The sequence below is a fragment of the Penaeus monodon genome, unplaced genomic scaffold (genome assembly GCF_015228065.2).
Source record: "Penaeus monodon isolate SGIC_2016 unplaced genomic scaffold, NSTDA_Pmon_1 PmonScaffold_340, whole genome shotgun sequence".
In the NCBI taxonomy this organism is placed as follows: Eukaryota; Metazoa; Arthropoda; class Malacostraca; order Decapoda; family Penaeidae; genus Penaeus; species Penaeus monodon.
In genome coordinates, this window is record NW_023658120.1 from 829 (window position 1) to 12,500 (window position 11,672).

The 11,672-nt window shown below is 37.8% G+C and overlaps 1 protein-coding gene across 1 annotated transcript in view; it reads left to right on the forward strand.

Annotated features, from left to right (window-relative positions):
• Positions 1-594: 594 nt before the first annotated feature.
• LOC119570639 (collagen alpha-2(IV) chain-like) overlaps positions 595-11,672 on the forward strand; it is a gene marked incomplete at both ends in the record, with an annotated part of 41,544 nt that continues 30,466 nt past the window's right edge. The window contains 8 exon segments of the mRNA XM_037918294.1: positions 595-702; positions 734-1,321; positions 2,785-2,919; positions 4,149-4,256; positions 6,415-6,639; positions 7,763-7,918; positions 9,224-9,373; positions 11,404-11,487. Coding sequence (XP_037774222.1) covers positions 595-702; positions 734-1,321; positions 2,785-2,919; positions 4,149-4,256; positions 6,415-6,639; positions 7,763-7,918; positions 9,224-9,373; positions 11,404-11,487 — 1,554 coding nt within the window.

Here is an 11,672-nt window from a genome sequence, read left to right on the forward strand (position 1 = left end):
GGAATCTTTAAGGGTAAATATTTTTAGGGTAACCTTTAGGACAGAGAATTTACCCAATTTCCGACCGCCAATTTTTCAGCTTCCCAATTTTCGACCCCCGATTTTTATTCCAAATTTCCAACCTCAGTGTTAATCCCCCCCCCCCAATTTTCAGCTTCCCAATTTTCTAAAGCCAAATTTTCAACTTCCCAATTTTGAACCCCAATTTACCCAATTTTCTAAAGCTAATCTCGAACACCAATTTTCCCAATTTCTCAAATTTTCTGAAGCCAATTTCTCAAATTTTCTGAAGCCAATTTCCCCAGTTTTCCGAAGTCAGTTTCCCCAAATTTTGAAACCCATTTCCCCAATTTTGAATCCAATTTTCCCAATTTTCTAAAGCCAAATTTTCTTAATCCAATTTCCCCAATTTCGCCCCCCAATCCCCCCCCCTATTTCCCAATTTTCTGAATCCAATTTTCCCAATTTTCTAAAGCCAATTTCGCCCCCCAATTTCCCCAATTTCGCCCCCCTATTTCCCCAATTTCGCCCCCCAATTCCCCCAATTTCCAACCCCAATTTCCCGAATTTTCTGACTCCAATTTCGTCCCGCAGGGCAAGATGGGTCTGAACGGCTTTCCGGGCATCAACGGCATCCCAGGGATTCCAGGGCTGCCAGGGCCCCCAGGGCCCGCGGGCCTCGACGGATGCAACGGCACGGATGTGAGGCCCTGAATTTGCCCTATTTGATTCCTCGTCCTACGACGGGGAGAACCGGCGCTACTCCTCCAGAGACCGGGGCTACGGCACGGGCACGGTCTACACCTCCAGCTCCAGCTCCTTCGAGTCATCCAGATCAGGATACCAAGGCGGAGTGGCAGGGAGTCGCCGAGAGTACGGAGGCGCCGGAGGAGGCTACGGAGGCGCTGGGGACGGTTCCTACAGCTCTGGAGGCACCGGAGGAGGCTACGGAGGTGCTGGGGACGGTTCTTATAGCTCTGGAGGCAGCTACGGAGGCTCAGGATCCTACGAGAGCTCGTACGAGAGCTCCTACAGCTACGGCAGTGCGTCGGGAGGCGCGGACGGAGGCTACGCGGGGTCCTACGGGGGCGCGGACGGAGGCTACGGAGGCGCAGAAGGGTCCTACGGAGGCGCGGACGGAGGCTACGCGGAAGGAGGCTACGGAGGCGCGGAAGGAGGCTACGCGGGGTCCTACGGAGGGGGCAGCTCGTCCCAGCCTCAGGTCGGCGCTCGGCCCGCTCGACCCCAGCCTCGACCGCGGCAGAATTGCAGCGGCAGAGATTGCAGCAATTGCACTTGTATCGGCGAGAAAGGCTCCAGGGTGAGCGTTTTTTTTTTTTTCTTTTTATCATTGATTGAATTTCAATAATTAATTTCTTAATTTTTAATTAATTATAAATTTTTGATTAATTATTAATTTCTAAATAATTATAAATTAATTTTTAATTAATTAATTGATTAAATTAATTGATTTTAATTAATTAATTAATTAATTTCTTTTTCTTGTTTCTCTTTTATTGTAAATTAAATCTGACGTTATTCAATCAATTAGATATGATTTAATTAAATAATAATATTATCTATTTTCTTATTCATTTATTTAATTATTATTTATTCAATTTCTTTTCCCTTAATTCATTGATTTTTTTTTATTATTTCTTCATTTTATTCATATATAAAAATATAATTTTTAGAAATTATTATTTTGTGCTTCTCTTTTATTCTAAATTAAATCTTATTTAATTCTTATTCTTATTTTTATTAATTCTTATTCTTATTATTTAATCAATTAAATAGGATTTAATATAATAATTTTATATAATTTTATATAATTTTATAATAATTTTATAATAATTTTATATAATTTAACGATGAAAATCTACAATTTTATTTATTTTTTTATTTAGCTACAATGATGAAATTTAATTTTTTTTTATTTAATTATTTATTTAATTTTCTACAGCAAATACGAGAAAATTTTTAAAAATATCTTTAGTAAATCACAAGAAATTTTAAAATTTGCATATTTGTTTTTGCTTTTAAATGTAAATTGCTTTTAAATGTAATTAATTTCATCAATTAGATATTATTTAATTATCTGATTACCTATTTATTTAATTCTAATCAATTATCGACAGAAAAAAATCTTAATTTATATAAATTCAATATATAGAAATTTAATAAATAAATTATATAAATTTAATAAACAAATTATATAAATTTAATTAATAAATTATATAAATATATATATAATATATTTATCTAATTTTATTGATATTTATCTAATTAATTAATTATTTTTAATTAATTAATTTTATTTATATTTATCTAATTTTAATCTATTTTTCCTCCATTATTATAATTAATCTCTATGCTTCCCTCTAAAAAATTAAATATATATATATATAAACTCAGTACTTAATATATATAATTTTTTTCAAATAAAATAAAATTAATTTTGATATATTTTAACCTAATTAAATATATATATATAATATATGTAATTATATATATTAAATATATACAAAATATATATATACTAAATATATATAATTTTTATATATCGTAACCTAATTAAATAATAATAATTATTCTAATTAAATAAATAAAAAAATATATATATATATACGTCTTAATTTTTTTTATTCAATTTAATTAATTCAATCTAATTCTATTTAATTCTTATTTAATTCTATTTAATTCTTATTTAATTCTATTTAATTCTTATTTAATTCTATTTAATCTTTCCTCCCTAATTAATCTCCTCCCCCCCCCCCCCCCCAGGGCGTCCCCGGAGCCCCAGGGCCTCAGGGCGAGAAGGGCCAGCAAGGCTTCCCCGGGATGGAGGGCCTGATCGGACCTAAGGGCCAGAAGGGCTCGCCGGGCCCTCAGGGGCCGACGGGACCCAAGGGCGATAGGGTGAGTTTTTAAGGGTTTTTAAGGGCGATAGGGTTAGTTTTTAAGGGTTTGTAAGGGTGATAGGGTGAGTTTTAAGGGTTTTTAAGGGTTTTTAAGGGCGATAGGGTGAGTAACGTAGATTTTTTTTTTTAATATTTAATCTAATTTTATTTTTTTTCTTAATATTTAATCTAATTTCAGATTATATATATATATATATATTCGAGATTTTTAAAGGTATCTTTAAGAGAAAATTTTTTTAAGGGTAGCCTTAATGGAGAAATATTTTTTAAGGTATCTTTAATGAAGAGGATTTTTAAGGGTAACCTTTAAGGGAGAGATTTTTTAAGGTATCTTTAAGGGTAAATATTTTAAGGGTAACCTTTAAGGGAAGATCTTAAGTATGTTAAGGGAAATATTGTATAGGGTATCTTTACGGGGAAATTTTAAAAGGTATGTTGAGACGGGAGGGTTTTTTAATGGTAACCTTAAGGGAGAATTTTTTAAGGTATCTTTAAAGGTAAATATTTAAGGTATACCTTAGGAACAGAGAATTTACTACACAATTTCCGACCACCATTTTCAGCTTCCCAATTTCGGACCCGCCGATTTTTATTCCAAATTTCCACCTCAGATGTTAATCCCAACCCAACCCCAATTTTCAGCTTTCCCAATTTGAATCCCCATTTTCAGTTTCCCAATTTTCTAAAGCAATTTTCTAACTTTTTTTTTTGTTTTTCCCCCCCCAATTTTGAACCCCATTTTCCCCAATTTTTCTAAAGCCATAATTTCAGATTCCCAATTTTGAACCCCAATTTCCCCAATTTTCTAAAGCCATAATTTCAGATTCCCAATTTTCCGAAGCCAATTTCCAACCCCAATTTCCCCCAATTTTCCCAATTTCACCAATTAAAAAAAATCCAATTCCCCAATTTTCTCAATTTCGAACCCCAATTCCCCCAGTTTCCAACCCCAATTTCCCCAGTTTCCATCCCCAATTTCCCCAAATTCCAACTCAAATTTCCCCAATCTCCAACCCCAATTCCCCCAATTTTCAACCCCAATTTCGCCCCCCTATTTCCAATCCCAATCCCCCCAATTTCGCCCCCCTATTCCCCCAATTTCCCCAATTTTCTCAAGCCAATTTCGCCCCCCAATTTCAATCCCCAATTTCCTCAATTCCCAATCCCAATTTCCCCAAATTCCAACTCAAATTTCCCCAATTTTCTGACTCCAATTTCGTCCCGCAGGGCAAGATGGGTCTGAACGGCTTTCCGGGCATCAACGGCATCCCAGGGATTCCAGGGCTGCCAGGGCCCCCAGGGCCCGCGGGCCTCGACGGATGCAACGGCACGGATGTGAGGCCTGAATTTGACCCTAATTTGCCCCCAATTTTCCCCTATTTCTCCCTAATTTTCTCTTTTTTCCCCTAATTTTCCCCTAATTTTCCCTAATTTTTCCCTATTTTTCTCTTATTTTTCCCTTATTTTCCCCTAATTTTCCCCTCTCCTCTCCCCTGTTTTCCTTTCTGTCTGTCTGTCAGTCTGTCTCTCTCTTTCTTTATCTTTCTCTCTTTCTCTCTTTCTTTATCTTTCTCTCTTTTTCTTTCTCTATCTTTCCCTCTCTTTCTCTTCTCTCAATCTTCCTCTCTCTTCTCTTTCTCTCATCTCTTTCTCTCTCTCTTTCTCGTCTTGTTTCTCTTCTTTCTCTCGCAATCGTCTTCACTCCTTTCTTTCCTTTCTCTCTCTCTCATGCTCTCTCCATCTTCAAAGCTCATCCTCCATCCTTCTCTCTCTCTTTCCCTCATCTTTCCTCTTTCTAAATTCTCTCCTCTACTCTCGTCCTCGCACACTCTCTCCGACTCATCACTCTTCTCTCTCTCTCTCTCTTTCCCTCTCTTTCTCTTTTCTCATCTTTCTTTCTCGCTCTCCTCCTTCTGGGTCCGGATTCTCTCCTATTCTCTCTCCTCTCATCGTCTCCTCCTCTCTCCTCTCTTCCTCGTCTCGTCTCAGGCTCATCATTCTCTCTTCTCCTCTCTAACTGTTCTCCAATTATATATATATATATAGTTATATTTATATATATATTTAAATATAAATATATAGTATAGAATAGAGTATATAATATATATATATTATAATATAACTACCACATATATATATATTATATGTTTTTTTTTTTTTTTTTGTAATTATGTGTATATATATAATATATAATATATTTATAAAATCTATATATATATATATATGATATTATATATAAATAGTATATATTATATAATATATATTATATATATATATGATTATATATATACTATAATACTATATATATGATGGAGAATGGGAGGAGAGAGAGAAGAGAGATGAGAGAGAAGAGAGATAGACCGATATATATATATATATAATATATATATATATATATAATATTATATATATATATATCTAGATGTATATATGTGGGTCATCTCTCTCTCCCTCGTCTTCGCCCTCTCTCCGCTCTTGCTCATCTCCTCTCTCTCGCTCTCCTTCGATTCTTCTCTTTCTCTCTCTATCTATCTATCTACCTATCTATCTTCCTTCCTTTTTTTCTCTCTTTCCCTCTTCCTTCCTTCTATCTCCCTTCTTCTATCTTCCTCTCTTCCTATCTCCCCCCATCATCAATTAATTCTTTAATTATCATTTTTCTTAACATGTTTTTTTTAATGAATAATATATTTTCATTAGCTAATTATAATTAAAATTTAATCATAGTTAAAGTTAATTATATAAATTATATATTATAATTAATTATTATATATAAATAATTAATTATATAAATTATATATTATAAGTGAAATCAAAATATTATAATAATTATTATTATGATTATGATAATAGTGATAAAATTATTATTATTATTGTAATAATAATAATAATTATAATGATAATAATGATAATAATGAAAATGAAAAATAATAATAATGATAAAAATAATTATGATAATATTATTAATAATAATGATAATAATAAAAATAATTATGATACTAATAATATTAATAATATAATAATAATATTAATAATATAATAATAGTAATAATATTAATATTTAAAATGATAATGATAATAATAATAATAAGGATAATAATTATGATGATAATATTATTAATAATAATTATATTAATAATTCTGATAAGCATAATGATATTATCAATAATTATAATGGTCATAATTTTATCAATAATCAATAATGATTATCAATAATCAATAATATCAATAATAATATCAATAATGATGTTATTGATAATTATAATAATAATGATAATAATAATAATATTAGCAAGAACGATAATAATAATAATAACAATAATAATAATAATAATAATAACAATAGTAAATAATAAAAAAAAATAATAGTAACAATAATAATAATAATAATAATAAAAATAAAAATATTTAATAAATATTCAATAAAAATATTAAAGATAATAATAATAAAAACATTTTCATAATCCCCCTCTCTCCCCCCCCCTCTCCCTAGGGCACCCCTGGCCTGCCAGGTCCCTCCGGCGGGCTGGGCCCCAGGGGATTCCGTGGCCCTGAGGGCGTCAAGGGGCAGAAGGGCGAGCCGGCGTCCGTGCCCTTAGGTCAGATTAAGGGCGAAAAGGGTGAGCCGGGGCGAGACGGGCGCCAGGGCCTTCAGGGCCCGATCGGACCCTCAGGGCCTCGAGGCGTCGACGGTTTCAGGGGCGAGACAGGGCCGAAGGTGGGTCTGGGTTTGTAATGTTTAGAGAAAAGTGTGTTTAAATGTTTTTTGTAATGTTTAGAGAAAAGGAATATTTAAATGTTTTTTTTTGTAATGTTTAGAGAAAAGGAATATTTAAATATTTTTTTTGTAATGTTAAAAAAAAGAATGTTTAAATGTTTTTGTAATGTTTAGAGAAAAGTGTGTTTAAATGTTTTTTTTTATGTTTAGAGAAAAGGAATGTTTATATTTTTTTTAATGTTTAAAGAAAAATAATGTTTACATGTTTTTTTTTTTGTTTTTTTTTTTTGTTGTGTGTTTTTTTAATGTTTTTTTTTGTGTGTTTTTTTGAATGTTTAAAAATGTTTTTTTTAATGTTTTTTAATGTTTTTTTTATGTTTTTTAAATGTTTTTTTTAATGTTTTTTTTTCTCTCTCTTTTTTCCAAAAAAAAAAAATCGTTTTTTTTTTCCAAAAAAAAAAAATCCAAAATTCTCTGTTTTTTTATTCGAGACAAAGAAAAGGTGAAGGTCTTTTTTTTTCTCTCTCTCTATCTATCTATCTATCTCTCTTCCTTCTCTCCTTTCCCTCTCTCTCCCTCCCTCTCTCTCTCTCAGTCTCTCTCTCTCTCTCTCGGTCTCTCTCTCTCTCCTCTCTCTCTCTCTCCTCTCTCTCTCCCCTCCTCTCATCTCTCTTCTCTGCTCTCTCTCTCTGCTCTGTTTGTCTGTCTGTCGTCTGTCTTTGGTCTCTCTCTCTCTCTCTCTCTCTGTCCGTTTGTCTCTCTCTCTCTCTCTCTCTTTCTCTCTCTTCTCTCTCTCTCTCTCTCTCCATTCGTCTCCTCTCTCCTCTTCTCATCTCCTCTCTCTCTCTCTCTCCTCTCCCCCCCCCCGCCCCCTCCTCTCTCTCTCTTCATCTCTCTCTCTCTCTCGTTCCTTCTCTCTTCTCTCTCTCTCATCTCTCTCTCTCTTCTCTCTCCTCTCTCTCTCTCTCTTGCTCTCTCCTCGTCTCTCTGTCTCTCTCTCCTCCGCTCCCCTTCCCTCTCCACCCTTAAGATATTCTCTCACACCCTTAAACTTCACCACTCACCCTTAATCTTTAAAAAAAAAAACACACCTAAACTCACCCTTTCTCCCTTAAAAAAACAGGGTGACCGCGGTCCTCAGGGCCAGAAGGGCCAGAAGGGCCAGATGGGACTGAGTTTCGAGGCCAAGCAAGGCCCTAAGGGTGACAAGGGTCAGAAGGGTGACGCCAAACCCTGCAGGGAATTCTCTGGAGGAAACTGCACGACAGAGGTCATCGTGGTATGTCACTTTTTGTTCTGTTTTGCTTAATGTATATATATATATATATATATATTATATATATATATATATATAGATATATATATAATATATATATCCATACACCACACCACAAACCCACACACACACACACCCACACTACACACACACACACACACCACACGCACACCCCAACACACCTACACACACATATAATATATATAATAATATATAGATATTATTATATATATATATAATAATAGATGTATGTATGTATATACATATACATATAATGTATAATATATATATATATAAATATATATATATATTATATATGATATATATATATATATATATATATATATATGCACGACACACACACACACCACACACACACACACACACACAATATATATATATCTATATATATACTATATATATATATACTATATATAATAATATATATATATTATATATAGTTTATTTAATTTGCTGTAAATAATTTTATATATGATTTTAATCTTTATCGTAACTTCAGTCCACTTCCATTTGAATTCAAATAATAATATTAATTAATGTTGAATTATAAAAAAAAACGTAATCATGATCATGAGTAATTTGTTGCAGCCTCACTATACTCACCATATCTTCACCATATCTTCACTATACCCTCATTATGCATACCATACGCTCACCATACACACCATACCCCATACCATACTAATACTCACCATAGCTACACAATGCCATCACCATAATCCTCACTCATACCCTAACTCACTCACCATAGCCTTCACCATACCCCTCACACCATACCCCACACTCATACTCACACACCATAACCCCTCACCATAACCCCTCACACCATACCCCCCTCACCCCTCACACCATACCCCCCTCACCCCTCACACCATACCCTCACCCCCCCTTCACCATAACCCCTCACCCCTCACACCACACACCATACCCACACCATAACCCCCCTCACCACACCATACCCACACCATACCCCCTCACCATACCCCTCACAAGGGCTTCATACCCCCCTTCACCACACCATACCTACACCATAACCCCTCACACTATACCTACACCATACCTACACCATACCCCCACCATACCCCCCTCACCATACCATACCCCCTCACCCCTCACACCATACCCCCTCACCATACCCACACCATACCCCCCCTCACATACCTTCACATACCCCCCTCACACACACCATACCCCTCACCATACCTCACCATACCATACCCACACCATACCTATACCATAACCCCTCACACTATACCCCCCCTCACCATACCTTCACCATACCCCCAGGGTCGGCCAGGCGTGCCAGGGATCCCCGGCCAGCCAGGCCCCAAGGGAGAGAGAGGCCCCCAGGGAGACAGGGGTCTGCCAGGCCCCAGGGGGACCAAGGGAGAGAAAGGTCTGCCGGGTTACCCAGGACCGCCGGTAAGGGAGAGAGAGTGAGGGAGAGAATGAGGGAGAGAATGGGAGAATGGGGGAGGGAGAGAATGAGGGAGAGAATGGAAGGAGGGAGAGGGGGAGGGAGTGAAAATGAGGGAGAGAATGGAAGGCAATGGGAGAATGGGGGAGAGAGAGAGTGAGGGAGAGAATGAGGGAGAGAATGGGAGAATGGGGGAGGGAGAGAATGAGGGAGGGAGAGAGAGAGGGAGAGAATGAGGGAGGGAGAGAGAGAGGGAGAGAGAGAAAGAGAGGGAGAGGAGAGAGAGAGAGAGGGACAGAGAGAAACAGAAAGAGACAGAGAGAGGCACAAAGAGAGAAAGAGAGAGAGAGAGGAAGAGAGAGAGAGAGAGAGAGAGAGAAGAGAAGAGAGAGAGAGAGAGAGAGAGAGAGAGAGAGAGAGAGAGATATTGTTATATTGTATATATTGTTATATATTATATATATTATATTGTTATATACATGCCTGATGGGCTGTGCTATTATCACTATATAAAAAATATCATTTGGCTGGTAAAAAAAACACCTTTTATATCACTAATCATGTCAAAGACAAGACCAGTGTCTATAATAAAGTTAATATAATCAGCAATTGCTAATCTGTGAACAGTTGATCGATAGGATGCAGTTTTTTGTGCAACAGAGTAAGTAATGAGAAAGAGAAAGAGAAAGAGAGAGATAGACAAAAAAAGAAAAGAAAATCTGTATTTAGACGATATATAGCTACATAGGGAAGGGGGTTTAGGGTTTTTAAGGGTTTTAGGGCCACCCGGTCCCCCGGTGGGGAGTTTTAAGGGCTTTTTAAGGGTCTTAAAGGGAAGTTTTTTGGGTCTTAAGGAAGGTTTTTTGGTTTTTTAAGGATTTTGGGGGCCCCCCGGTCCCCGGTGGGGATTTAAGGGGTTTTAAGGGCCTTAAGGAAGGTTTTAGGTTTTAAGGATTTTAAGGTCTTAAGGGAAGGTTCTAAGGGATCCTAGGCTCTTCAGGGCGAGAAGGGGACGTCAGGGCTGCCCGGGCGAGACGGCACTCCAGGCGAGAGGGGGCCGCCCGGTCCCTCGGTGGTGAGTTCTAAGGGCTTTTAAGGGTCTTAAGGGAAGGTCTTAGGGTTCTAAGGGATTTTAGGGTCTTAAGGGAAGGTTCTAAGGGATTTTAGGGCCTTAAGGGAAGGTTTTAGGGTTTTAAGGGATTTCAGGGTCTTAAGGGAAGGTTCTAAGGGATCCTAGGCTCTTAAGGGCGAGAAGGGGACGTCAGGGCTGCCCGGGCGAGACGGCACTCCGTGCGAGAGGGGGCCGCCCGGTCCCTCGGTGGTGAGTTCTAAGGGCTTTTAAGGGTCTTAAGGGAAGGTTTTAGGGTTCTAAGGGATTTTAGGGTCTTAGGGGAAGGTTCTAAGGGATTTTAAGGGTCTTAAGGGAAGGTTTTAGGGTTCTAAGGGATTTTAAGGTCTTAAGGGAAGGTTCTAAGGGATTTTAGGCTCTTAAGGGCGAGAAGGGGACGTCAGGGCTGCCCGGGCGAGACGGCACTCCAGGCGAGAGGGGGCCGCCCGGTCCCTCGGTGGTGAGTTCTAAGGGCTTTTAAGGGTCTTAAGGGAAGGTTTTAGGGTTCTAAGGGATTTTAGGGTCTTAAGGGAAGGTTCTAAGGGATCCTAGGCTCTTAAGGGCGAGAAGGGGACGTCAGGGCTGCCCGGGCGAGACGGCACTCCAGGCGAGAGGGGGCCGCCCGGTCCCTCGGTGGTGAGTTCTAAGGGCTTTTAAGGGTCTAAGGGAAGGTTTTAGGGTTCTAAGGGATTTTTGGGTCTTAAGGGAAGGTTCTAAGGGCTTTAAGGGGCTTAAGGAAGGTTTTAGGGTTTTTAAAGGGGTTTTAGGGTCTTAAGGGAAGGTTCTAAGGGATCCTAGGCTCTTAAGGGCGAGAAGGGGACGTCAGGGCTGCCCGGGCGAGACGGCACTCCGGGCGAGAGGGGCCGCCCGGTCCCTCGGGGGTGAGTTCTAAGGCTTTTAAGGGTCTTAGGGAAATCTTAGGGTTTTTAAAAGGGGTTTTAGGCTCTTAAGGGCGAGAAGGGGACGTCAGGGCTGCCCGGGCGAGACGGCACTCCGGGCGAGAGGGGGCCGCCCGGTCCCTCGGTGGTGAGTTGTTTTTAAGGGATTTTAAGGGTTTTTAGGGTTTTAAAGGGATTTTAGGGTTTTTTAAGGGATTTTAGTTTTTTTAAAGGATTTTTTTGGGTTTTTTAAGGGATTTTAGGGTTTTTAAGGGATTTTAGGGTTTTTTAAGGGATTTTAGGGTTTTAAGGGATTTTAGGGTTTTAAGGTAA